This window comes from Gamsiella multidivaricata, assembly GCF_025024155.1.
Source record: "Gamsiella multidivaricata strain RSA 2152 chromosome Unknown BC939scaffold_19, whole genome shotgun sequence".
Classification (NCBI taxonomy): Eukaryota; Fungi; Mortierellomycota; class Mortierellomycetes; order Mortierellales; family Mortierellaceae; genus Gamsiella; species Gamsiella multidivaricata.
The window spans coordinates 278,942-304,972 of record NW_026251727.1 but is presented as its reverse complement, the minus strand read 5'-3'; the positions used below and the strand labels follow the sequence as shown (position 1 = coordinate 304,972).

At 48.6% G+C, this 26,031-nt stretch overlaps 7 protein-coding genes across 7 annotated transcripts; 4 read left to right on the top strand and 3 right to left on the bottom strand.

Moving 5' to 3' along the window:
• The first annotated feature begins 110 nt into the window (after nucleotides 1-110).
• On the top strand, nucleotides 111-2,963 carry BC939DRAFT_422022 (armadillo-type protein). The gene is made up of 8 exons (XM_051553103.1): nucleotides 111-455; nucleotides 552-703; nucleotides 850-1,031; nucleotides 1,137-1,203; nucleotides 1,308-1,544; nucleotides 1,645-1,759; nucleotides 1,862-2,445; nucleotides 2,527-2,963. The coding sequence occupies exons 1-8, from the start codon at nucleotides 296-298 to the stop codon at nucleotides 2,785-2,787; spliced, it is 1,758 nt and encodes a 585-aa protein (XP_051414174.1). The 5' UTR covers nucleotides 111-295; the 3' UTR covers nucleotides 2,788-2,963.
• Nucleotides 2,952-4,229, top strand: BC939DRAFT_445832 (ribosomal protein rps3). The gene is made up of 2 exons (XM_051554858.1): nucleotides 2,952-3,008; nucleotides 3,469-4,229. The coding sequence occupies exons 1-2, from the start codon at nucleotides 2,976-2,978 to the stop codon at nucleotides 4,159-4,161; spliced, it is 726 nt and encodes a 241-aa protein (XP_051414173.1). The 5' UTR covers nucleotides 2,952-2,975; the 3' UTR covers nucleotides 4,162-4,229.
• Nucleotides 4,230-4,404: 175 nt separating this feature from the next.
• BC939DRAFT_491502 (DNA replication complex GINS protein psf2) lies at nucleotides 4,405-5,823 on the top strand. Its single transcript, XM_051559490.1, has 5 exons — nucleotides 4,405-4,557; nucleotides 4,719-4,833; nucleotides 4,924-5,020; nucleotides 5,149-5,266; nucleotides 5,348-5,823. Exons 1-5 carry the CDS (start codon nucleotides 4,435-4,437, stop codon nucleotides 5,555-5,557), a joined length of 663 nt encoding a protein of 220 aa, XP_051414172.1. The 5' UTR covers nucleotides 4,405-4,434; the 3' UTR covers nucleotides 5,558-5,823.
• A 3,485-nt stretch (nucleotides 5,824-9,308) lies between these two features.
• BC939DRAFT_95611 (kinase-like domain-containing protein) lies at nucleotides 9,309-11,464 on the top strand. Its single transcript, XM_051562018.1, has 3 exons — nucleotides 9,309-9,927; nucleotides 10,504-10,618; nucleotides 10,726-11,464. The coding sequence occupies exons 1-3, from the start codon at nucleotides 9,475-9,477 to the stop codon at nucleotides 11,208-11,210; spliced, it is 1,053 nt and encodes a 350-aa protein (XP_051414171.1). The 5' UTR covers nucleotides 9,309-9,474; the 3' UTR covers nucleotides 11,211-11,464.
• A 1,675-nt stretch (nucleotides 11,465-13,139) lies between these two features.
• On the bottom strand, nucleotides 13,140-17,302 carry BC939DRAFT_95539 (uncharacterized protein). The gene is made up of 5 exons (XM_051562017.1): nucleotides 17,262-17,302; nucleotides 15,609-17,164; nucleotides 15,288-15,499; nucleotides 14,607-15,170; nucleotides 13,140-14,481 (listed from the first exon to the last, which is right to left on the bottom strand). Exons 2-5 carry the CDS (start codon nucleotides 17,038-17,040, stop codon nucleotides 13,210-13,212), a joined length of 3,480 nt encoding a protein of 1,159 aa, XP_051414170.1. The 5' UTR covers nucleotides 17,041-17,164; nucleotides 17,262-17,302; the 3' UTR covers nucleotides 13,140-13,209.
• A 1,216-nt stretch (nucleotides 17,303-18,518) lies between these two features.
• BC939DRAFT_445826 (uncharacterized protein) lies at nucleotides 18,519-20,877 on the bottom strand. The gene is made up of 3 exons (XM_051554857.1): nucleotides 20,473-20,877; nucleotides 19,418-19,634; nucleotides 18,519-19,297 (listed from the first exon to the last, which is right to left on the bottom strand). The coding sequence occupies exons 1-3, from the start codon at nucleotides 20,669-20,671 to the stop codon at nucleotides 18,808-18,810; spliced, it is 906 nt and encodes a 301-aa protein (XP_051414169.1). The 5' UTR covers nucleotides 20,672-20,877; the 3' UTR covers nucleotides 18,519-18,807.
• Nucleotides 20,878-21,248: 371 nt separating this feature from the next.
• Nucleotides 21,249-23,883, bottom strand: BC939DRAFT_445824 (Asp-tRNAAsn/Glu-tRNAGln amidotransferase subunit A-like protein). Its single transcript, XM_051554856.1, has 7 exons — nucleotides 23,436-23,883; nucleotides 23,077-23,251; nucleotides 22,803-22,949; nucleotides 22,602-22,713; nucleotides 22,297-22,510; nucleotides 21,932-22,207; nucleotides 21,249-21,842 (listed from the first exon to the last, which is right to left on the bottom strand). The coding sequence occupies exons 1-7, from the start codon at nucleotides 23,823-23,825 to the stop codon at nucleotides 21,303-21,305; spliced, it is 1,854 nt and encodes a 617-aa protein (XP_051414168.1). The 5' UTR covers nucleotides 23,826-23,883; the 3' UTR covers nucleotides 21,249-21,302.
• Between the last annotated feature and the right edge of the window lie 2,148 nt (nucleotides 23,884-26,031).

Sequence of the window (26,031 nt, the reverse complement as noted above, 5' to 3'; positions counted from 1 at the left end):
TGCAGTAGGCGCCGAACCAGAGTAGAGTGACGTTCGGATCTCCTCACGTGCTGCTGCACCCCTCGCCCTCTAGAAGTCAAAAAACGAAGACCTTAAACGAAACCATGGCCGAGTGATCTCCCTCTCCCCCCCTCGCATCCATCATCGACACATTCATACCTTTCACTCTTCATTCCACACTCCTTCTTAACTCTGGAGCAGCTTTTTTTCTTCTTTTCTCTCTCTCTCCCTCAATTTGCTCCCACGCGATCTTGAGGCACCTCTTTCTAATAAATACCACCCAGTTGCCTTGACGATGAATCCAGAGGTCGAGCTGTACCCTATCGCTATCCTTATTGACGAACTCAGACATGACGATGTCAGTCTGCGACTCAATGCCATCAAGCGACTAAATACCATCGCACTCGCCCTTGGACCGCAGCGCGCTAGGGATGAGCTGATTCCCTTTCTTGATGGTATATACACCAAATGAATATACTGAAATAATTTTCATGGTGACCTTAGAGGACGTATGTGTTAACGATTGACCCACCTGGTTCCACTCTCAATAGAGTCCATAGACGATGAAGACGAGGTCCTTTTGGCATTGGCAGGGGAACTCGGTGACTTCGTAGAATATATTGGCGGCGTTCAGTTTGCGCACATCCTTCTGCAGCCATTGGAGAACTTGGCTGCTGTTGAGGAGACTATGGTTCGCGACAAGGTACGAGCAGGAGTGAGCAGGAGCAAGGACGCGCATCTGGCTGCACGGAAGCGTTCTTGGAAGAAATCAAACACAGAATGCGAGATTATTAGCATTGGGAGCACTCATCACGCTTTACATCACACGCGTCTCTTGGTAACATCTAGGCGGTAGAATCGCTCAACAAGATCTGCCCTGTATTGAATCAGTCTCAGCTGGAGCAATATTACATTCCGCTGGTCAAGCGTCTGACATCGGGAGATTGGTTCACAAGTCGCACCAGCGCAACTGGCCTCTATGCCGCTGGCTACTCCTTGGCATTGCCGGCAACTCAGGAGGATTTACGGAAGTACGGCTTTGCGACAAAGACTTTCTAGATATATTGCAGATCTATTGTTTGCGTGTGATGACTACAAGAATACTCATTCAATTTCATTCTGAATACTTTCCATAGGGCCTATGGTCAGCTCAGCATGGATGATACACCCATGGTCCGCCGGGCTGCTGCAACGCACCTTGGCGTAAGAACGAACTCTGCTTGGCAGTATTCAAATCCAGCATCGTCAGGATAGATGAATGAGCATGGATACTTACTAAAAGTATTTCTTCTGACTTCATGCTATAGACGTTTGCCAAGAAGGTAACTAAGGAACATCTTATCGCAGCCATTATCCCAATCTTCAACAAGCTGGCCCAGGATGAACAGGACTCCGTGCGGTTGTTGACGGTGACCGACCTTGTAGCCATTGCCGAAGAACTTTCGCCTGAAGAATGCAAGGCACACTTTTCTCAGACACTCAAAACACTGGTTGCTGACAAGTCTTGGAGAGTCCGTTACATGATTGCCGACAACTTTGTCAAGGTATATGTTAGAATTCCATCACATATGACTGTATGGCATCTTGAGGCTATGGCAACAACAGACGGTAGCTAACTGTTTGTCTATTGTTTGTTGCATGCAGCTAAGCAAGGCTGTGGGCGAAGACATCACCCGCGAGGACTTGGTTATCGCATTCGTTCGTCTGCTGAAGGATAACGAGGCCGAAGTCCGTACAGCTGCAGCTGGACAAGTACCAGGTAACTTCATAACAGGATTGTTGTCCGCCGAGCATTAAGGACTCCGTTATATCGAGTTTTACAACTAACATTCCACGCCATGGGGCGCATATGAGCACGTAGGGTTTGCGCAATTGGTGGACAAGGAGACGATCTTGAGTTATATCTTGCCATGTGTCAAGGATTTGGTGACAGACACTTCGCAGCACGTTCGAGCAGCTTTGGCTATGCAGATAAGTGGATTGGCGCCTATCCTCGGCAAAGAGGCTACGACAGAACATTTACTGCCCCTATTCCTGCAACTGCTCAAGGACGAATTCCCAGATGTGCGCCTCAACATCATTTCAAAACTCGACACTGTCAACCAGGTTATCGGGATCGAGCTTCTTTCACAATCATTGCTGCCGGCCATTGTCGAGTTGGCGGAAGACAAACAGTGGCGCGTGCGGCTGGCGATCATCGAATATATCCCTTTGCTTGCCACTCATCTCGGCGTTGAGTTTTTCGACGAGAAGTTAGGTGCACTGTGCATGTCATGGTTGGGCGACAGCGTCTTTTCGATCCGTGAGGCAGCGACCGTTAACTTGCGCAAGCTAACAGAGGTCTTTGGCGTCGATTGGGCCAAGCAGACCACTATCCCCAAGGTTCTGGCAATGGGCACACATCCAAACTACCTGTACAGAATGACAACCATCTTTGCTATCACGGTACGTTTATTACAATAACCATTGATTCATAAATTAGTTGGTTTCAAACTTTGGCTGATATTGCTGCTCTTGATTTTATAGGCCATGGCGCCAGCGGTGACACCTGAGGTGATCCGTGACTATATCCTTCCAACAGTTACCAACCTGGTTACGGATCCCATTCCCAACATCCGCTTCAACGTCGCCAAGTCGATAGAAGCTCTGATTCCAGTCCTTTTGCAAAACCCCGACACGAGACCACTGGTCGAACAACAGCTCAAGCCCGCGCTTGTGAAGTTGAGTGAGGACACTGACAACGATGTTCGGTTCTTTTCACAAAAAGCTCTCTTGGGGGTGAATTGAGAAGCGACACCGGTGGTCTTGACAGCAACGAGATGGTGGAATGAGAATAAATCCACGGCGGCGAAAAGCCACATTTCAATCCGAAAATTTTTTTGAGGGAGCGATTGAAAGAATAGTGCATAAATAAACAAGGATACCTGAACCAGCGAAATCCTTCTCTTTCCTCCACATCTCATTACTTGATCAACATGGCCTCCGCTCAGATTAGCAAGAAGAGAAAGGCAAGTTCCTTTTGCGCCTCTCAAGGACACTCTCAGGGAGCCTTGTGTCGGACACAATAGGAGTCTCATCGCCTCAGGATGGATTCTTCGGATCATCGACGCAAGGAACAAGCGTATGCGAATGAGAACTTCTCTGGCGCGTCTTTATCGACAAAGGATCTCATGCAGGCCATTGGAGCAGCCTTCTTTTGCAGGAAAACGCTATTATGGACATCTGGAACGCGGAGCATCAACATCAGAAGACCCTTTTCACCATTGCGATCATTCGGGATCTCAATTCAACAGAGCTGATTATGGCGACAGATCTGTTGAACCGACTTAGTTATACCCAACAATGAGTTTGAGCTTCAGAAGCAGAGAAGCAAATCCGATCCGCACTTCCTATACTAGAAAGCAAGCGACAAGGAGGAAAGCGGTATACTGACCAGTTGCTGAATATCTGCAACTTCGTGCCTTATAGTTCGTTGCCGATGGTGTTTTCTACGCCGAGTTGAACGAGTTTTTCCAGCGCGAGCTCGCCGCTGAGGGTTACTCTGGCGTTGAGGTCCGCGTTACCCCCGCTCGCACTGAGATCATTATCCGTGCCACCCAGACTCAGGAGATTCTCGGTGTCCAGGGCCGCCGCATCCGCGAGTTGACCTCGTTGGTCCAGAAGCGTTTCAAGTTCCCCGAGAACACCGTCGAGCTGTACGCTGAGAAGGTTTCCTTCCGCGGTCTTTGCGCCATTGCCCAGTGCGAGTCTCTCAAGTACAAGCTCCTCAACGGTGTTGCCGTCCGCCGCGCCTGCTACGGTGTTGTCCGTTACATTATGGAGTCTGGTGCCAAGGGTTGCGAGGTTGTCGTCTCTGGTAAGCTCCGTGGTGCCCGTGCCAAGGCCATGAAGTTCGTTGATGGATTCATGATCCACTCTGGTCAGCCCACCAAGGACTTCGTCGATACCGCTGTCCGCCACGTTCTGTTGCGCCAGGGAGTTTTGGGTGTCAAGGTGAAGATTATGTTGCCTTGGGATCCTCAGGGTAAGATGGGTCCTAAGACCCCTCTTCCCGATATGGTCACTATCATGGAGCCCAAGGAAGAGGCCCCCATCCTCGCCCCCGTCTCTGAGTCGCGCGAGGAGGTTGCCCCCGTCGCTGTCGCTCCTGTTGAGGCCTAAAAAAGCATGCACAATGCCTGTTTTTTTACCAACGGAAAAAAAAAATAAAGATTTCAAATCCCCCTCAATCCATACATGTCTCTATGCAGCCTGATGAACGCCATCAGTTGCTCTTCGCCTTGCTATTGCTTCGCCTGGTCCCGATACCCTACTCTATCCTGATTGTACGCGCAATTGGAAACAGAGTCACAATTAGTGATGTATTGTGTGTTCTTTTGCCGCCAAAAATGAAGCATGCGCTTTCTTTCTACAAGGAATCATATTGCATTCAGGATGGCGTTACCAAGGCATCTCAAGAACGGACTTTCGCCACTTGAAATTGAATTCCTTGCTGAGAATGAGTTGATTGAGATCTCTGCTTCGATCGATACGAAACAGGACCTGGAGCTGCTCGGGGTATGCGATCAGTTTGTCTGCCCTTTTGTCGAATGAGAAGGAAACTGTCGTTAAGTCAGGCATCCTCAGGACATAGAGTGAGGACGCGCTTAGCATAGACATTTTAGATCAGGAGGATGCTTATACAATATTTTTTTTGCTTTTTTTGCGTCGTTTTTTAGAGCACAATTGCTTCATTGAAGCCGCTGCAAGTGAATAAGGTGCCTCTTTGGATGGCAATCACACTGAAAAAGAAGCAGAAATGCAGCATTGTTGTACCAAATTGGATGACTGTTGGTATGTGGCATGTTTACGGACATTTGGATGGCAGTACTTATCGTTGTGAGTACGTACTGACAGGCTGTCCTTCTGACTATCGGCATCCAGAGTCATTGCAGCGATCACTTAAAGAGGAACAGGAACAGGATCGCTTCAGTGCTCTGCCATATCACTACATGGAAACAGCGCAATTGCTGCTAGAAAAGTACGGATTGTTGTTCTGGTGGTCCATGATCAACCATGTTTAGTTTTGCTGCATGCATCTTTCGCTATAATTTGGTCCGCACGTCTAATATTCAGGGATTTTATACTGTCTTGGCTTTTGACACTTAGTGCATGCGATGACATTCCAGCCGCAGATACTGTCCGGACATTATTGAAGGATCTCCGTGAGGCCAGACAAAGCAAAGCACGGCAGGGTGTTGCCGCACTGGACATGACTTATATCCAGGTATGAGTATACACGGCTTACTCCACAAACACATCGTCAGTTTGGTGCCTTGCACTAACAAGTTAATCTATCTCACTGTAGATGGATAATATAGGCCTCATGGAGATTAATGAAATCCGGCCATTCTTTACCAAGGCGTTCTACGAAATCCAGAAACTGAAGCCCGCGAGCAATGCGGGCGATCTTTACGGAGCCCCTGGTGGGTACCATGGATTTGATGGAGCAGCGTCTGTTGGAAGTTCTGTACCAGAATCGTCTAGATTCAATGCTACTCAGGGCTCACGGAACTGATATTAATGAACATGGCATAAACAGCGTATCGCGTATGTTGCCGCGACATTTTTCAAAGGCATGAAGTGACTTATCGAACTGGTGCTTGAGGGCATTTGCGTTTCGTCCCATAGAACCGTATCATTCAATGGTGCGACTCATTCTCATTCCCAACCATCCCTACATTTTTGGACCTTATATCCATGGGAGGGCCGTCCTTGTTTATTGGGTAGTCATTGTTTTCGCTTGCCACGATCATACTTCATTGACAGGTCTGAAGATCAAACTGTTGTGTATATAAATATCCTGGGACCCGCACAGGCATCTAACTGGTTTGCTGGCAATGTTCATATCTGAGAACCCGATGCATACAACACGGCTCATTTTTAGTTTTTATTTCCTATTTACTTTCGCTGGCTTCACGTCGCTAGCTGTAACTAAGATAGTATCAGTTACACTTTTGTAGGGTCAAAAGACACATTTTCTTCAACCTTACTGTATGCTAATTTCTTAGCAGTCTGTGACAGAATCCCTCTTACGCGTTCCCTCTCCTTCATTCCTTGTACATAATCAACCAAGTGAATACCAGTAGCCTATTACAGGGGTAAATGACGGTTGTGGGAATATACAGGAAACCAAAAAGAGAAGGAGAGAAAAGCTATAACTGATACTATTGTTTGAATAAATGCAATACCCCATGAACGCGAAGGCGAAGACGATGACGAAAAAAAAAAAAAAAAAAAAAAAAAGTGAGATAGAACACTAAAGTAGAGGAACTGGCGGATTGGAGGACAGAGAAGGATGGAGTACGGGAGATGGGAGATAGGAGTCTTCATTTGATAACGTTCATACATCTGATTGACGGTGATAGTATTCGGACCGTTCTCAACAACTTCTTGGGTGCGCCGATGAGGGTTCAGACATGCAGACATCAACAAGCAACAAAAGTGCCCCTGTCCTTTTCACCCCTTGTCAGCAAAGCAAAAGCGTGTTAAAGAAAGATGCGTTTATATTCGTAGGAGAATCTGGACTTGACAAAGCCTTGACAAGAATTTCTCTGCAGAGAACTCAGCGGGCCTTGATATCGCCGTTGATGCTCGTACACGTGTAAGCTATGTCCAATAAGAGAATGGTTGGTCGAAAGACACGAGAAGAGATTACAGAGATGATCCAGATGATCGGTCTAGAATGTTTAGAGTCAGCTTTGGGGTCCTTCCAAGCATGTTCGTGTACGTTGACGGCATTGGCGTCGTGTATCTGATTGAATTTGGTGCTCATTTCACCTCTATCTCCAATTGAACGTCAATGTGGCGACCGTGTGCTTGAGGGACCTGGGTCCTGCAGTGCAGGTGCGTTTGAAGGACATAAATAGAAATAATATGGGCCTCGAGTAAGGGGCATCAGGAAATATTGCTCGAGGCAGCAAAGTTCTGATTACAGTGGATAGAGTAGCGCGTTCCATGACGCGTGGATTAGACCATCATTTCCCGAGCAGGCGCACGGGGCGCTGTAGAAGCAGTGTATGCAGCTAATCTCGTGCTTTTACTGGCGAGGCCTGCCTACTAAATTTCTAACCAAGGACGCTAGCAACTTCAAGGAGATTTACCTTTGACTGAACTATGCTAGGTCCCGGCGTGCTTCTGTTTATTCAGTGTTATGAAGGTAGACTATGATGAAATACTCTGCTGATTGCACTACGGGGCAATTGTTGCAAGGTTTAAGGGCACTCTTGCTTTTTTCTTAAGGTATTCTCACGCTGTTAAAAAACTGGCGGACCAGTATCAACTGATGGTGCTTGAGGAAGGAGGACACTTGCCATGGATACATCCAAAATGCTGAGAGCATGATCCATAGCGATCAGGATCGCACATGTGTTGTCGTGTTTGCCGAGATCAAACCAAGCATTTACAATCAACTTAGGGAATTACCTCATTTGAACTAAGAAGCATCCACTGCTTTTTGAGTGAATGCAAACATTCGGACATGAAAAGGGCGCAATATGAACATGCTTGGATTGGTTCAATAGATTCTATACAACTCTTCTCATGCAGCTGTGTTTACAAACATGTGTACAGAATGCACTCGAGCTGAGATCATTACTTAAGAAGAGGATGCTGTGGGAGTGAAAAAATATATCGTGTTTTTTTTTTTTGTCTATGCACTTGGGCAGCACATCCGATACAAAGTAGGAAGATGCGTGTGTTTATTTATGTGCCTCTTCCTGACGAGTGCGAACAAGAATTCTGTATAAATAATAGCTTTTCCCTCCTCCCGTCCATCTCTCCATTCCATTACGTTAACGTTACTCAACGACAGCACTCCCATCGGATCTCTTTCGCCTTCTGTACCCATACATCCTCGTTTGTCAGTTCTAGTGTTCATTGTATATACCGTTTTTAATTAAAATCCTATGCCAGTATAAAATCTGAATTGTACTCACAGAAACGCGTCTCTGCATGAACTCTTGTAGGAGCAGCACAGGAAAAAGGAAACTTTACCTGCGTTCTGTAAGTCATCCCGAGCGATCTGAGGAGGTTGAGGTAGAGGTGAAAAGAAAAGGGTCTTTTCCCTGTGCTCCTTTGGCTCCCCTTGTTGCCTTATATGCGATCCTCGACTATGTTGTTTTTTTACACTCTCCCTTCTACAACTTTCATGCCCTGCTCACTATCCCTCCATAGATTCCTTACTCGATCTTGCCACCTCCACCTCCTTTTTTCTTTTTCTTTTTCTTTTTTTTTTTTTTGGTGTACGTGTGTAAGAGAGAGACCGATTGCTCTTATGAATCTCGGCCGAAATATCCTGTCCAAAACGACGGCTTGCACTAAATTCGAGATTCATGGATGCGTGATCGAAGATGCCTCGTTTCCTGGGATAAACCTAGTTCCTGCATTACTGTGTTGACATTGCCAATGCGGGTGCCACCCAAGTTCGCCATCTCAGTTTTGTTTGTGGATACAGGCAAAGAGGAATCAGCACCAATCGAGCGGACCAAACTACACGAACTTGCACCCCTCCCCCCTTTTTTTCCCCCCTTCGTCTTATTCACTCACCCCTTTGTCTGATTTCTGATTTCCTCGATTACCAGCATTGCCTGGTCTGTCCGTCCTGTTTGCACGGCGGCCCATGGAAGCGACTCCCAAAAGTACAAACCAGGGCATCTTGCTCGGGGTGGTCGTTGTGCTCGCCCGGGCTTTATCACCGTCCGGGTTACACCCCTTCCTGTTGCCGCGTGTCTCAGTCTCGCTCTCTGCTGCTCTCCCGTCTGCTTTTTATATATTCCGTTACTGTAACCCTTATTCTCACTCTTCCCCCTCCCTCTACTCCTCTCTCTACTCTCCTCTGCCTCTCCTCTCTGTCCAAGGCCACCATCAGCACACTGGCCTTTTCTTCCTGCCCTTCCGATCGCACTCTGACCACATGCGCCCCCTTCAACCCACGCCCTGTGGCATTGCTTCGATCTCAGCTTTCTAACCAGGACTTCCAACCTCACAATAGACTGCACCTGTGCCTTGTGCTTCTACCCTCCCCCCGAGCTTTACAACAACCAAGTCGAAAACGAGCGCGTTACGATAGCACACGGAAGGACGGTAAAAGACAGCAGATAACCACCGGCGAGTACATCAAAGTTGTCATACCGCCTGCCCGAGCATTCCGTTCCCACCCTCCTCCTTCTCCTCCAAGGTTTGGCCATAGTCCCTGAAAAAACGCCAAAGAATCAAAAGGCGTTCCACAATAGTATCTTCTGTAGCGGATACGCACGGTCACACGCTTCTTGCCTTGCCTAGCCGAAAAAAGTATTTAGTTTCCCCTTCCCCCCTCCCCAGACGTTACTCCACACTCTTGCTCTGCACTTTCACACCTGAATTTCCAACGGAGCCCACCTCTGCACACAACTGGAGGAAGTTCCGCCACACACCTACACACCCTTGTTCAACACCATGACTCCAGCCCTGCAGCCATCACAAATCATCCCAAAATGCATACCTCCGGCCATTGACAACGGCTCGTTGATCTTCCAGGACATGCTAGGCGTCGGCGCCTATGGCTCTGTCTACAGGGCACTAGACACCCACTCTGGACAGATGCGTGCTGTCAAATGTCTCATCAACCCGGCACATAATTCTCGGCAACGTGCATTCCAGGCCCTCGAAGCGCAACTCCATGCCCTGGTCTCTGGCCATCCCAATATTGCAACGTTACACAGAGTCATCGAGGATGAGGACTTTCTCTACATGGTCCTTGATTGTGGTGTCGAGGGCGATCTCTTTTCCAAGATCACCGAGCGAGGAGGCTATGTCGGTAACGATGCGGCTATCAAGACGATCTTCGCGCAAATTGCTAGCGCTGTCATGCATTGCCATTCTCAGGGCGTTTTCCATCGAGATCTCAAGGTAAACATAGCATTCCTATCGTATTCCTCTTCACATTTGCCTCATCCCTTACTTTATCTGCTTTATCTAAGCAAGCAAGCCATCTCACACGTGGACCTTGGGCCCCAGTCTATTCTGACAGATACGAAAGTGGATCGGGGTTATTGGTTGTTCCGTTGGCTTCAATGATTCCATCTTGCTGTTGTTATCATGATATATCCCCTTCCTTCCCTGATGGCGCTGTACAAGACACGAAGACTGGATCGATGCCTTCGTGTTCTATGCATCTCTACAGCCCTGCATGTGGTATCTGTGTGCGGATGAAGCAGGCCTGGACAGAAGAGACGCGTGCTGCTTGCCTGCCTGTGCCCTGTGTGTCCCTTAGACTGTCGCTGAAGGCAGTGGGCAATTGACCAATGGGAAGAACCGACTATTCGAAATGAAGACAACAAATAAGTGGACTGAGATCGGATGACTTGAACCCAGTTTTCATTAGTTGCTTCCGCAGACATGCACACCCCCCATGTACCACCACTGTGGTTGTTGATCAGTCCATCTCTTTCTCTCCTACTCTTTCCCTGTCCCTATCATCTGTAGCCAGAAAACGTTATCATTGTCGGCGATGAGGTAAAGCTGGTGGACTTTGGTCTAGCCACGGCGGAACGTATCTCAACGGAATTCGGCTGTGGATCCACGTTCTACTTGTCGCCAGGTATGTTAAAGTTTACTCATTATAGTTTGCCTACCTTGTCATCTTGGACTTGTCTTTGTTCATTCATGCATTAAGCGGCTCTTTTTTATTTACTTTGGGCACAATAGAATGTCAGGGAGGATATCTCGAGCCAGTCAAGTCGTACGACAGTGCCGCAAACGATGTGTGGTCGATGGCCGTTATCCTGATCAATCTCGTCTTTGGCCGCAACCCGTGGAAACAAGCTTGTGTCAGAGACGAGACTTTTGCCGCCTATGTTCGAAACACGGACTTTCTGCGGACGATCCTTCCCATGTCGAACGAACTCAATGAGATCGTGAAGGCTGCATTTTGTCTCAATCCACGCGAACGCATCTCTCTGCAAGAGCTCGCGAACCGCGTCCAGCTCTGCAAGTCCTTTACCACACATGGCCTTCCTGCCCGCGACTTGGCTGCCCCAACGACCGTTGAAGCTACCGCTCAGGCTGCCAAAACAGCAGCAGCAACAGCAGTACAGATCGGCTCCTACTTTGTGCCTGAAGAAAAGCGTCAAGCTGGCAATGAGAAAGATCAGAGTCAAGACTCTGGTGTAGACCTGCATTCCATGAGCTAGATGAAGCAAGTGGGCCGTATCTATCTCTATGTCGGTCGACCGCCTTTTTTTTGCTCTTGTCCTCTTTTCATTCTTTCGCGTCCATGTGGTCAAGGATCGTGGGTGTTCATAAGCAAGACTGCATCAATCAAGGAAAAACTCCCCCCGAGGAACGAATATCGGGTTGCTGCAGGCGCCTTTTTTCGGTTATACCCTTTCCTGCACTCTTTACCATGAACCTTTTCCGTCCATACATATTCCAAAGAAGGACCATGTTGTCGAACGCCCGTCTCACAAAACAGTACTTTTGTATATGTCCTTTCCTTCTTTTTTCCCCTCTGTTTTCGGTACTTCTTTACTTTGGCACCTGTGTAATTATATATCTATTGTATATTAATCGTCAGTCAAAACAAAAACGACGACAAAACAAGGACGGATGCTCCTTAGATGTAACACTTTTTTTTGAACTCCATTGAACAATTGATGAAGAACAGAGTAAGCTTCTATTTAGCTAACAACACCTCCGTGCATGACTATGAATGGTTTAGCATACTATTCAATGCGACATATAGCTCCGGTGGTTAGCGCAATAAGTTTAGTAGTTAAAATCTTATTTGTGAACGCGTCGATGCATCGCGTCAAAATGTAAAGTTTGGCGTCGTCGTTGTGGTCGTACGTGCATCAAGAACAGACATGTTTATCGCTGTATTGAACCCCTTTCTTGAATTCACGAGTCTGGCTCCGTGTAATGCATTGTTCCTCTTTCCATCGTCTTTCTTGCATATGAGAGTCGGACTTGTGGTGTTGAAAGTGCAATGTATTCTTATGAGGGTGGGTGTCCGGCCACCTGTAGACCACTTTTCTCTCCTGAATTGTTACTCCGCTTCTCGCGGTGGGTGTGATCCAATGCAGTCCGTTCTACGCTGTTATGCAATCTACTTATTTGTTTCGTGTCCAGGCACCTATTGGTCTCAGTTTTTGCCCCCCGATTATCTTCTCCCTGGAAGACCCTCTTTCACTCCCTCTCTCTCACTCAATGGCCTCTACCCTTGCATCGATTCAGTAGAAATGAATATTTGCTTGGAGACCGTTGGACGAATAAAAACACTAGGTTGGTCCGACTGAAATACGCGTTATCCATGAGTCACAATGTACTCCCATGCGCATTTTTTTTTTTTTTTTTTTTTGGGTTCGCGTCAAACTTCAAGATCGCTCGAACACTATTTTTTTTTTTTTTTTTTTTTCTTTTTTATGGAAGAACAAAGGTGAAGGACATGTGTATAGGACCATCCCAGCATTCAGGAAGCCCAAGGCTTTTTTTTTTTAAAAAAAATGCGATTGCCTAGTAACAGAATGTTATTTCTCCTTATCCAACATGTGCTTCTTTGTCGTTGTCCTTCATATGGAAATAGTACCGTTCTTGATTCATCAATAAAGTAGACTGGGACCAGGCCGTCCATTATTGACTAGTTTACGTTGACCTTTTTTTTTTTTTTTTTTTTTTTGGCTATTCATTATCGCAGGACACACATTCCGCTACTTTGTCCTGTACGTACTGTAGTCTATTTATCGTATCACTCGCGCCACTGATAATTACGGCATACATGTAGGCGGACATTACGCGTATTGAAGGGATGTGTACGCATGCAAGAAACGAGTGCTCTGTTTGGTGACAGGATGGCAGTAGTGTGATCATGATCTATTTTTTTTTTTTTCTTCTTTTAAATTTTTGCGCGAAAGAGCGCTGTGGCTAATGCCCAAGATGTGGGAGCGCACCCTGTTCGTTGCTTGAGGGCTCTATTTCTGGTTTTTTATTTTATTTTTTTATTATTAGGTAGTGCGAAAATGGTATGTGTGCATCCTTGGCAAGGTGCATGTTAAGTGTATGTCTCTTCTGCAGCCACGTCAAAAAATGGACGAAGGATTAAACAAAGAACGAAGCATATTGAGGGCCATCCTGGAGCAACACACGCAGTAGTCTACACGAATGCGCTCTTTCTTACCCGCCCCAAGGGACCCCTCACGTCTCCATCATGACATTCTCCTCACGGTTCAAGGTTCTCCTTGCATCGTCCTGTCGTCCCAAGTTCTGGTCCTGATCGAGCCCATTGTTCTTCACACGCGCTTCGTGCTCATGTCTATGTCCTCCGATAATGTTGCTCAACTCTTCTAAAGTCGGCTCTGCTGCATCCAATACTGCTGATGGATGCATATCCTTCAATCCAGGACCTTGGTCATCTTCTGCAGCAAAGTTCTCAGAATCGCCAGGTCGACCAATGATCATCGAGTCCAATACTTTGGCTGCAGCGTCCACAGACGTTCCTCTGCTATGTGCTGTGCCGATTATCATTGTTGTTGTTTCAGGGCCCGCACCTGGCACGTCAGAGATCTCACCGATGACCGAAACAACGTCCTCAGTATCTACCGCCATATCAGTCGCGTCCTCGTTTGCCTTGGTTTGTTTCTCACTTCGATTCTCCTCTAGCTGCAGAGTATCAGACGCCTTGAGTGCTGAGGACACACCCTTCTGCGGTTGCTGCTGCATGGTTGTAGAGTTACCGATATTTGCTCGAGCCCTCATCTCTTTAGCGCTTGGGGCAGTTGCCCATGGACTCAGTGCGTAATGGCTGATATCAATCGTCTCCTCATCCTCCTCAAGTTCATCCTCGTCCGACAGATCTGCCTCTGAAGAAGGAGACGACGCCACCGAAGCCGATACGGTCGGTCTGATGTGATGCTGCTGCTGATGTTCCTCCTGCAAGCGATGTCCTGAAGACTGGTGACGCAGATGGTGGCCGAGCACCGGAATACTAGGCATCTTTCTCGCACGGGCATGGTACGGTGGGACAACGTGGCCATTATTGCCACCAACGCCGTCACCTTCCGAAATCCCCGGAGGTGGTGATGGAATAGATCTCTGCGCAGCGGCCGATAGTGGCGGGGACCGGGTTCGGCTGAGCAGACTGCTCTCGTCCGTTGTGAGATCCTTATCATGATGAAGAACATGAATCGGAGGAGACGACGATGGAGATCGATAAGGCCCAAGATAGATTCGACCGCTTAAACCCGGTGACGAAGGATTATCTGCAGTCGCTTGGTGACGCGTCATGGTTGCGAAGGATGCTGAGGACAGCGAGGACACGCCATCACTGGTGCCTGCTGATAATCTACTCGTAGCAGACGAGATGAACGGCGTGGACGTCATCCGCTTTAATGTGCCCCCGACTATGGGATGGCTGATCCTGAACTCTGGGAGATCTGGAAGGTCGTCCATCGTCAACCGTTCACTCGCCTAGAAGCCCCCAACAGCAAAACAAAAAGTATTAGTCAATGCAGCAGCAAAGTTAGGGAGTATGTACTTCCGTCGAAATAGGGGGGAGACATTTCGACCAACTGTAATTGCATTCGAGTGCATACCACAAGTCCTGCCCAATCCAGGTACATTTTGATAGTGAGCTCTAAATGTCGATTCTCTGTGGTTTTCACACACCCCCAAGGATGATCCTTGCATCGGTTCCCGTATTTGGCCTGTAGAAGCTGGGCGCATTCGACCACCTCTGAGAACTGGACCGTGGTCTTGCCCGTTGTACCTCCTGTAGTGCCCGCCGTCGTCGTAGAAGATGACGGGAGAGGTGCTGTCGCCGCACCGGTGGTAGACGAGGCCACTGCTCCCCCGTTACTCAAATGACGGTACTGTTGCTGGCTCAATCCTTGTTCATCAATGAGATGTGGCTGTCCCACAACTGGGGAGGTCGGAGAGGTAGAATCCAGTGGAGAATCACGTAGGCCGCGGCGAAGTGCATAGTGACCCTCATCGTCCCCTAGATCTGGGGATGACGATCGAAGGTGCTGGTCGCCTTTGGGTCGATGGGTGATGCTACTATTGCTGCTTGTCGACGAGTCTCGAAGATGTGTCTTTTGGTAGCGATACTGGCTTAATCCGTGCTGATTCACTGCAAAGGGGACCGGGACAGATTTAATCTAATGATCGACCCATAACATTCGCATTCATAGTCAGCTTAGTAAATACGCATAATGAAGGCGTTAGAGCGGATGGGTGACAGAGAATACCATTGGAAGAGGGACAAGGGCACGTACCGCTGATTCCCTGGCCTGGCTCAACAACGTTCCCGTCGAGGCACGACGCTTCAAAGACTGGAAACGATTGGAGTCATCCAAGTCATCAAAGTGATCCATGTCATGGGCTCGTCGCTCGTTCAGATCGAAATCATTGTCCTTAACCTCGTCGCCCTGAAGTTCGTCCAACTCATTTTCCTCTCCTCCGATGCCCATAAACAATGGAACACGCCCTGTTCAGGTGTATGTTAACGTACGAATCATGCATGTAAATGTGTCAGTTGCTTCATGCGTAGAAAGTTGTCCAAGAGTGAAAGGTAAACGAAGGAGTGGGAAACGTACGCTTGATACATCCAAAGTCATCGCGCTTTCGTTTCGTTAAGGCGCTCGCTGGGTTCCCAATCGATACTAGGCGCAAAGATTTCGCATCCACTGGAGAGCTAATACTATCTGACGGAGATCGATGATGACCACCGCCACTTTGGTATATCATGTCCTGTACGCTTGGCGTTCTCGTATGGTGTGCAAGCTGAATCGGCGCAGAATGATAATAGGGCTTTGGAGGTGGGGCCTGCTGAATCCGAGAAGATTGCATATGCATCTGCTGTTGTTGCTGCTGCTGCATTGGTTGCTGCAGATAATGACGATGGCTTTGATGCTGCTCTGTCTGTCCTACAGCCCCATAGCTTGAACTGTGTGACATCTGCTGCAGATTTTGCTGTCCTTGATGCTGCTGTTGCTGTTGAGAGTGATGCAGTGGCGGCTGAGATATGGACAGGTTGGCAATCCGGGTAGTGTCGATCGAGGAAGACGAGTAATGGTGGCTACTTTTGCCCGACAGATATATGCCCGTAGAACTAGTCTGTCGCTGGCGGTTGGGCTGCGAGTTGTATGCGTGTCCATGCCCATCATCTTCCCCGTTTTCGTTCATCGTCACCGGGTGCAGCGTCAGTTCCTTGAGGAGACCCACGACCTGCTCGTCATATCGAACGTCATCCCAGGGGAACCCAAGGTTTTCCTGATGCTTCTTCAGTCCGTTGACATACCAATGAAGGTTGCTGGATTTGATTCTCTTAGACTGGTGATGCAAGTACTTCAGAATCGCTTCCTTTGAAATCGGATAAAGACTGCCATCTGGGTTCAGGAGCTGGAGCTCTTCCGCAATCTTGGAATATGTTCTCCACGCAGTCGCGTATGGATCCTTTTTCTTTGGTGGTGCGGCTGCCGCATTTAGACCTGGCCCGCCAATGCTTACTCCCTGATTAATTCCAGGACGACCGGCATTTGCATTCATCGAGATATTACCCGCCGAGATGCTGTGATGTAATCGAGGCTGATGAGGGGGTGGAATCGGTGGCCTCTGCTGGTGTTGCTGTTGCTGCTGACGCTGCTGCTGCTGCTGCTGCTGCTGTTGCTGTTGCTGTGTTGACGGTTGTGGATTCGAGGCATAATGGCCGTGTGGTTGAGATGGATGTGAATATTGCATCGAATGTTGCTGCTGCTGATGATGCTGCTGCTGCTGATGGTGATGTGAAGGCTGCCCCTGTTTTGATGACGAGATAGAGCGCTGGTGTGCATATAATTGGTCCGAAGACTGGGGCTTTTGTGCGATATTGGCCAGCCCAGGCGCTTCATGCTGCTGTTGTTGACGTTGGTGTAGCTGCTGTTGCTGGGATGTCGAGACACGGAACTGAACGTTGCGTTGACCAAGGTGCCCTCCCTGTCCGGGAAAGGCTGCAGGATCCGTGGTTCCTGTATTGGCGTTGCTCATCATTCTCTTTGCCTCTACGTTAATCAAATTTCACGAGAAATCGATGCTCGAAAAAAAAAAGTGCGTGGGTGGTCTATACGCGACTGAGGCTGGGCGGAAAGTCCCCTTTAAAGGCGATCAGAAAAAACTACCAAAAGATGATCACAAAGAACTATTAATTTTTTTGCATGATCTACATAATTATTGACGACTAGTGCAGCATGATGAATGCAAGCCGTATATACAGGTACTGCGGTTCTTTCTGCCTCTAGCCGACTGAATAAGTTCCGAAACCTCAGATACGAAGATGCTGAAAAATTGCAAGGGGGTATATGAATGAAGGAAGAGGGGTGTTAAAGAAGAATAGCTGGTTGCTTCTTGTATCGAGACGAGCATTCCTGCATTCTCGAGTCTGTTACCTTACTCGTGCCAATATATGAACCCTAGCTAGACAGATATATTCCAAGAATTCTCCCTGGTGTATGTGTTCTTGAACAACAGGAGGATAAAAAAGAAAAAGAAGAAAAGTGGAGGACTGGAGAGATAAAAGGGGAAGAAAGAATGGCGGAGAAAGTAGAGCGGAAGAAATGTAAGTGTCAGAAGAAGAAGGAGAAGAAGAAAAGAAAGGGAAGAGGAGAGAAAGAGAAAGAGAAAGAGGAGGTGGGGGAATGCAATCGCAATCGATATTTCGGTGCTTTGATATTTTACGGCAGGGGGAACAGGACCGCGCACTTTATTCTTAACAGACAGTGTGCTACAAGCGCATTTCTCTGAAAGATGTCCAGCAGGCAGCAGTGGAAATGAACAATCTCTTTTGCATGTAGGCTATGGATGTCATCGCCCTTGCCCCTCTGTTTCTCTCCCTGTTTCTCGCGCCTAAAAAGGTTATCAGAAGGGTATAACCACCATCCCATAGAACGCACGAACCATAGGCGCAAACCATAGCCAGGGGAACTGAACGCAAAACAAGCGTCCTCACACCAAGACACATCTTGCTGAGGGCAATTAGTGGTTCAGTCGCCTCGCTCCTTTCCAGTCCGGGACGCGACGGTCCACAACTCCTTTCGCGTCAAACTTTCTTTTAGTTATTGTTTCAAAATAATTCGCGTCAGGGAGACGACGCGCCTCATTGGACAGTTGGGTTACCATCTGTCTCTAGACCCTTGGTACAAATTATCACGCAAGTATAATCAGTTTTGGGAAAAGAACACCTGGAGGAGCAAGCAAGTGGACAGAGAAGCAAGCAAGTGGACAGAGAAGCAAAGATAGAACGACAAGAAATAAAAAAAAAAAAAAAAATAGGGATGAGGTTCCATGGGATAAGATAATATGTATAGTATGAAAAAGGGTGAAGCAGGGAGAGATAAAAAAAAAAAAGAAAAAAAGAGAGGGGTGGGGTTGCATTTACATGTGTGTGTGTGTGTGTATGTGTGCGGGAACAAAGATTCACTTGTGCCAGAGATGAAAAAAGCATCGGCGTGAGAGAACGGGAGTGAACTCGGCATGAATTAACGTGCATAGAATGCATAGGGGTAGGGGTCTACTGGCCGCAATGAGGACCACGGACGGAGCGCTGTCATCTGAATAAGTAGCTGCCAGTTCGCTAATAAGGGATTTTCCCAACCTTTTACTCCCATCGTCCACAGAGAAACATTGAATCATAAAGGGCATCAAGGACAGAATGAATCGGATAATGATTAAAGCACACATGTTCATTAAAAACATCACACAACTGTCGTTTAGGGTGAGGCAAGCGCTTCTGCCTGATATCCTATCCTTCCATGGACCAGTTTACTGGGAGCCGAGGCTGGGGAAGAGCTCCTGGTCGTCAACGTTGACGGCGGCACCACCACGGGGAGCACCACCACGGCGAGCGGTGTTGCCGCCACGAGCGCCACGGGGAACACGGTCACCACCACGAGCACCACGATCACCACCACGACCGCCACGGAAAGCGCTACGGGGAGCAGACTCACGGGCAGGCTCAGTGAAGCGGATGTCAATATCCGTGAACAAGACCTTGGTCTCCTTCTTGCCCTTGCGGCTCTTGGCGACAGGCTCCTTGCCCATCTTGATGAAGTCACCAGTTTCCTCGACCTCAAGGACCTTGGCGTCCTTCCACTGGGAATCATCAGTGCCAGCGTTAGCAGCACGGGCCTCAGGAAGAGCAAGCTTGAGGGCCTTGGCAGCCTTCTCAGCCAAAAAGTCATCGAGGGTCTTGACAACCTCCTCGGGCTCAGCAGGCTCGGGAGTGGCAGCTTGAGTGGTTTCCTCTGCGCTCCTGCAATATACAGATATGTAGAAGCAGAAAAAAGGCGGCGTTTAGTTGATTTGTTATCGTGTTGCGCCTTTTTCTCTCTCTAAGAGAATCCTGCATGTCCTCAGCGTCCCGAATACTTACAAAGCAGCATCCTTCTCGGCCTCAAGAGGAGCAGAGGTGGGGTCACCCAAGCGGTTGTTCTCCTTCTTTTCGCTGTCAATGATGCCAGTTCCGGAGTGGCGATCATAGCCGCCGTGGCGACCACCACGAGCACCACGGGGTGCACGAGCGCCGCGGGGAGCGCGAGAAGCAGCATCGCCATCGCGAGGAGTGCGGTCGTAGCGGGGTCCGCGAGGGGCTAACGAGTGGTATCAATAGGATAAATCGATGGTCAGATCCTTTTGTAATCATCCAAAAAGCTGGGGTATCGTGGACAGCCTTGTGCCCATTTTCCCTGGACAGCGTTTCCCTTCTTCCAATCGCCTCACGCATCCAGGGCACTCTGGTTGGGTGCTTTCTGGTGAGTGGCACGCTCTTTCGACACACTCATGAGATCCCGTTCTCCTTTGCTAGGTCTAACTGGCCACCAATTGCTTCGATGGTGATCGCTGCGTTGCCAGGTAATCGATCCTGCTGTTAAGTCCAGCACTCATTGGATAGTGAGTGAACCCAGTGTAGGGAGTGATGATCAATTGACCGTTTCTGGAGGGGCTCTTGAGCACCCGAGTATCATGCAAGCGCAAAAAAAAGGACGACTTGCGAAAGGTGAGAGAGCGCGCTTAGACGCTGGTCCGTATGCTTCAGGACACGCAGCGATGGTCTGGAGCGACTGCCGCTGCCTACAATAGTAAAATGTGAACCCGATTTCACCATCGCTGTCCGACTGGCGACCCGAAGGCGGTATCTGATGCCCCAATTGGAAGCAAATAATAGACTCTTGTTCACTCTGGTGCACCTGTGACAACACCAACGTACCCCAATGCGCTTGATGCAAGGATTATCCCGCTGCAAGCAATTGAACAATATCCTGGTAATATCATACTCCTGACTGAATCTGTTGTTGAAACTGTTGTTGCTGTCCTTGTCGCCGCATTACTCATCATATATCATCTCTGCGATCCGATTATCGCGAGAAGACAGAAGAGGCGGGGGGGGCAATAGGATCAATTCGAGTTGTATTGACTGGTAAGCCTTACCATCGTTGTCCCTGGGCCTATTGTTGGCACGGGCACCTTCCTTGCGGGGAGCCTTGTTGTCACCGGCAGGCTTAGGGGGGGCGTTGGAGGCAGCAGCGGGCTTCGAGGCGGGCTTGGACTCCTTCTTGACGGCAGGGACCTGGATCGTCTGATCCTGCGCGTCGTCGTTGAGGAGCTCAAAGATGTTTGCAGACGCCATTTGCCTTTGTGTGTGTCTGTGTGTGTGAGGAGAGGGTGGAGGAGAAGCGGCTGAATGGATGAATCGAGTGTAGGTAGGGGTGTGCGACTTTTCTGATTCGTTTCCAAGACTGTTTGTTTTGGAGCCAAGAAAGCCGTCTTTTGTGCGAAAAAATCAAAAAAATCGTGTGCGATCGTTTGTGGGGAAGTATGGACCCGCACTACCTGCGTGCGGCGAGGACTTTCGTATTCATAGTGGATGGATGCCATCCATCCATCGCTTTGCAGGACTATCGACCTGGGGCCGATCACCATCCATCATCGTGTATGCTCCAGCGTGAAATAATACAAATACATAAAGGACGAAGAGGGCAGGCATCATGAGTCTCATCGCCATCCGCCATCGATATCATGATGGATGGCCACCTTCGTGGGCGTTTGAGATCCATCTCTACTCAGGTGACAAGAAAGAATTTCGAGCACAGCACGCAATACTTTCCTTGTGAGGGCTTCGCGTTCAACAGCTTCACGAGTCGAAAGTTCTTGTCATATCAGGACTACCGGTACGAACCGAATGTCGGTGCAAAGGCATCAATATGTGCCCATCATTAGCCACAATAGAGATATGGTTTTTTTATACTAAATTGCGCATTCTACAGTTTGTAATCGCCAACCCAGATCTTGGGTTTCTGGCGCGTTTCCAACACCCGTTCGCACACGTTAGCGATGTGGATCAGTCGCTTCTCATCCCACCACTGGCCCATAAACTGGATCCCGATCGGAAATCCGGTCGGGTACTTGTCTCCGTTCATATGCATGTACTCTTCCTTAGAATAGCCTGCCACGGCAGTGATGGCAGGGATACCAGTAAAGTTAGCCATCGACATATATTGCATCGTCTTGGTTGTGTTAAGGTAGTTGGATTCTCCATGCGACATCGCTCCAGCGTTGACCTTGGTTGGTAGGTTGGCGATTGTTGGGGTCACAATTACATCCACGATACCGTCCTTACCACCGAGGCATGGATATCGCGACTGATGTTGTTTATCCGTGGCCTTCTGTCCGAACAGAGTCTCGAGGAACCGAATGCTACGTGTCTTCTGCTGCTGCGCTCGAACATAGTCTGACATCTTCATGCTGTTCATCAGCGCCAGCTCAAGACGCGTCTGGTGGTTCAGCTTTCTACGGTCCTTCTATATCAGATCGTTTACGGTGCAAATCGAGGTGGTTAGAGACCAAGATAACTCGTTGATCATTCATTGGATAGTTGTGTACAACTTACATTCAGCTTGGCAAGCATTTCAGCGACAATGGTGATGTTGTGCGCCTTGCTGCTCTCAAACAGCTCTGGGATCTCGATGTCGACAAGAACAGCTCCGTGGTCCTTGCAAAGTCGCTCCAGCATACTATAGCAAACTTTGGAGATCTCGGGATGGCTCACGTCCTCGAACCAACGACGATAGATACCAATTCGGAGACCCTGCAGCTGACCTGATGCATTAGTCGGATTGATGAATCTAGGCAGCGCAACCGGGGGCTGCATCTTGGTGAACTCATCCTAAAGCAGACAATAGAAAATTCAGAAAGGATGGTCGCCACCAAAAAAGAATGAAACTGCGTCCAGTATTATCCCGTATGTATTCAAACCTTTTCGTCCTGACCAGCAATGATGGCGTAGACAATCGCCAGATCTTCCATTGTGGCGCACATGGGACCACTGATCGCCACAGTCGGGGCCAACGGATACTCTCCCCGACTCGAGATACGACCCTGAGTCGACTTCAGTCCATAGATACCGCAGTAAGAGGATGGGACTCTGACAGAGCCGCCTCCATCGCATCCGATGGCAATAGGACAAAGCCTGCGAGGAAAATATCGTTACCGCGTAAGTTTAATGAGTGTGGTAGCATGAGGAAATGCATGGCGCTCAAGACCATGCACTAAACACTTACCCAGAGGCCACTGCTGCGCCCGATCCTCCGGAGCTTCCTCCTGTGGAGTGAAGAGGCTGGTAAGGGTTACGGGGGGTCGTAGTGCTGGGGTTGAAGCTGGTGATTCCCAATCCTAGTCGAGATGAAGTGGAGCAACTGCTCGTTAGCTGTTATTTATGGTGCTTATAATGCAAAGCGTGTCCATAACCTTTGGATGCTTACCGATTTCATGCATGGTGGATTTTCCGATAATGATGGCGCCGTGAGCACGCAGCAGTGCTACGAGATGGGCGTCCTCCTTGGCTGGATTGTCCTTGTTGATGAAGTTTGTTCCAACTGCGGTCTCGTAACCCTCGACATCAACTTCGTCTACAACACCATGTACATTTCAATTGATTATTAGGACCCAACGTAGCATTGCCACATTAGTGTCAAGACCGGTCAAGGATAAAGCGCGGACAGATTTGATGCAAATTCCTGCAGGGCACAAGGTTACCTTTGATAACGATGGGGACACCGTCCACGATGCTCAGAGGTTTGCCTCCGCGGTAACGCTCGGTCGAGGCCTGGGCTTGCTTCAGGATAGAGTCCTTGCTCCAGTTCCAGATCGCGCCCAACGGCGGCGATACTTCTTCTGACGCCTTAATCATGTCCAAGAGCTGCTCTGCAACCTGGTTTGAGATATCACAAGACAAAGAAACTCAGTTCCTGGCGACAGAACTCAGCCCGCACATGTGAAATCAAAAGTAGCCGCGGAACTGTATATTCCATGCTAGGCATTCGAACAGCGGCAATGGTGAAAAGCGGCGAATGAATGGACAAGTGTTGAAGTCCAAAGGGAAGGTAATTAGTTACCTCGGAGGGAGTCTTCCTTCCCGATTTGTAGGCGACGTAGAAATCGCGGCAGCGGAGGAAGCGATGCTCAGCATCCAAGGGCTGCACGCCCTGTGCGGCCTCGGCATCAGCTTGCCTTTGGAGGGAGACAAGTAAGTCGCGAGCAGCAAGCGTGTCGACATTGTCAGGGACTGCCGCGTTGACCATATCTTGGGTTGGTTTCCATATAGGCATGGCTGTGGGTGCCTCTGCGTAGTCGATGTTGCGAAGGCAGTGGAGACCAGCATCCTTGCATAGATGGGAGGTAAGTCCCGTGGACTCGCCGACACTCTCGACGACGTTGCACAAGAAAGCGAGGAGTAGGCCAGAAACGATGGGCGCCTCTGGGTCCTTGAGATTGTAAGAACTCATTGTGAGGGTGAAATGAATGAACGAATGAATGAACGAATGGAAGGAGAAGGAATGAAGGAGAGCAATGGCAAGGTTCCGGAGCCATGCATAATAAATGTCTATATAAGATTTACTTCGATCGGTTCCTGTCCCTGGGCGCGAAACAGTCGATCATTTGCTCAAAAATAAAACCTGTCTAGCCGGAGCCGGAGCCGACCTGGGACCGGATATTGATCCGCTACAACACGGACATCTGTTGACCATGGTAGCTCAGGCGGCTGCACTCCGGCTCGGGGTGAAGAAACAGACGCCCTGTGCAGAGACAATCATTCCTCGTGCATGTAGACTAACCTTCCTTGGCATCCTGCACAGATGCATCAAATCATTTCCACGCGTTTCTGAGTGTTTGCACCGATCCAAGACTCAAGCATTTGCTCCGCGCGTTTCTTTGTTGGCCATCCGGGTCACTTGAACGTCGTAGACTAAGCCAGTGGCCTCATCTCGAGTTCTTACACACAGACGGATTCTGGTAAATTACAATTCAAGAAATGTATAAGGCTCTCAGGGCACAAACCCAATAAACCAGGGCGCGCACAACATTTCCTGCCCCTTCAAACAGTTACAGCTTTCAAGTTGACTGATGATCGAAGCTGCCAGCCTCGCATTCGCCCTTGTTATGGACATGCCAAAATGTCCAATGCGCACCATCCTTCTTTTCAACTTCCCGTTTGTCACCCTTTTTTAACAAAAACCTCGACTTGCTTTGCTTTTTTTGTTACCAGCTATCGACGGGAGTGAATGTCCGGCACCTGTTCCTTTTTTTCCCTCTTCGCTTCCGACCGCTTTTTGCACACAACAACCATACAGTTTGCTCAATCATCAAGTAACCATTTCAACTCACCTCTTGGACGCTGCAGACAATAATATTCATTGTGCGCTCCTCTTTAACGCAGCAATAACTCATAATTCGCCTGGGGATACTCGTGCAAGCAACACTCGACTCTATCGTCTGCAATTGTATGTACAGTCATGCTCTAAGTAATCTTGCTAAATTGCTATCTATCATCGCACCAATGGAATAACTACGGCATTGCTTCGACAAGGCTTCCTTCAACCGCCCTGACTTCCTCGGTGGCAATTAACTCGATGCTACTGATTGTTTATTGCCAAGCAGCCGAGCAACAACGATCGAGTGTCGAAAAATACGTGCTCGATTGCAACTATTTTTGGCCTTTATTCAACATACCATTTAATACGTGTACATATTGTGCGATAAACGGGGGGTGGGGGCGAGGGTATGTGCACAGGTACGATCAGATACGTGGCTCACCATTCGCGTCGTTCTTTTAGTTGCCATGCCTGGTTAAAAAAAGGGGAGGGGAGAGGAAGATCGTCCAACGGACCTGTAGAAAGGGGACATAAGGACGTGCACATGGCCAGTGCTGACTTTAAATGACTTAGGACTCATTCATAATCGCGTAGCATGGCATGCTCCTTATCATTTGTCACCCGTTCAGGGCAACAGAGAACGCGTGCGTGCTTATTGTCAAGAACCAACATTTCTATCGCCATCTGTCGATAACACGCTGTCGAAAACAGGTTGTCGATAACGATGGTCATCTTCTCGATCGGCCAGCTGTGGTTATGTTCGACGCCCCCTTTGTCTTAACTATCTTTTGACTAATCAGCTAGCACCCTTGAAAAACATGACAGCCTTTCATGCTCTGAAGATGCGGTTGACGCAATATCGCCTGAATTCATTCATCACTTTCGACGTGCTCCTCAGTTACCAGAAAGGCGTGTCCTGGAAGCCTTTCTGGAATGATTTTCTCATCATTGCCACCTTTCGTGGTTACACGCCTCCAGACTCTTTAAGGACCGGAGTTTGTTGTTTTTGGGCGATGCTAATCTGTGTGGGCCAAACCTATTTTTACCTGGTCGTTCTTTTTTGTTCACTGACAATTTCTTGGGTAATGTTCAAGGGCAAGGTATATGGTTACCGATTGCTGCGTCCCTGCACACGCCGCTTCCCACCCCGGGCGAAGAGGACCGATAGCGCTGTCATCGGGGAGAGTGAACACGCTACCGTGGAAAAAGATACAAACATAGACGGTCGATCTCTTGACATTCGACCCTTGTAGGCGTTCCCTTTTTTCAGTGTTATTTTTAGCAGGCTTGTAGGGTGGAAAGGGGAGTTTCTCGAGAATCAAAGTGGGCGAACAGTACG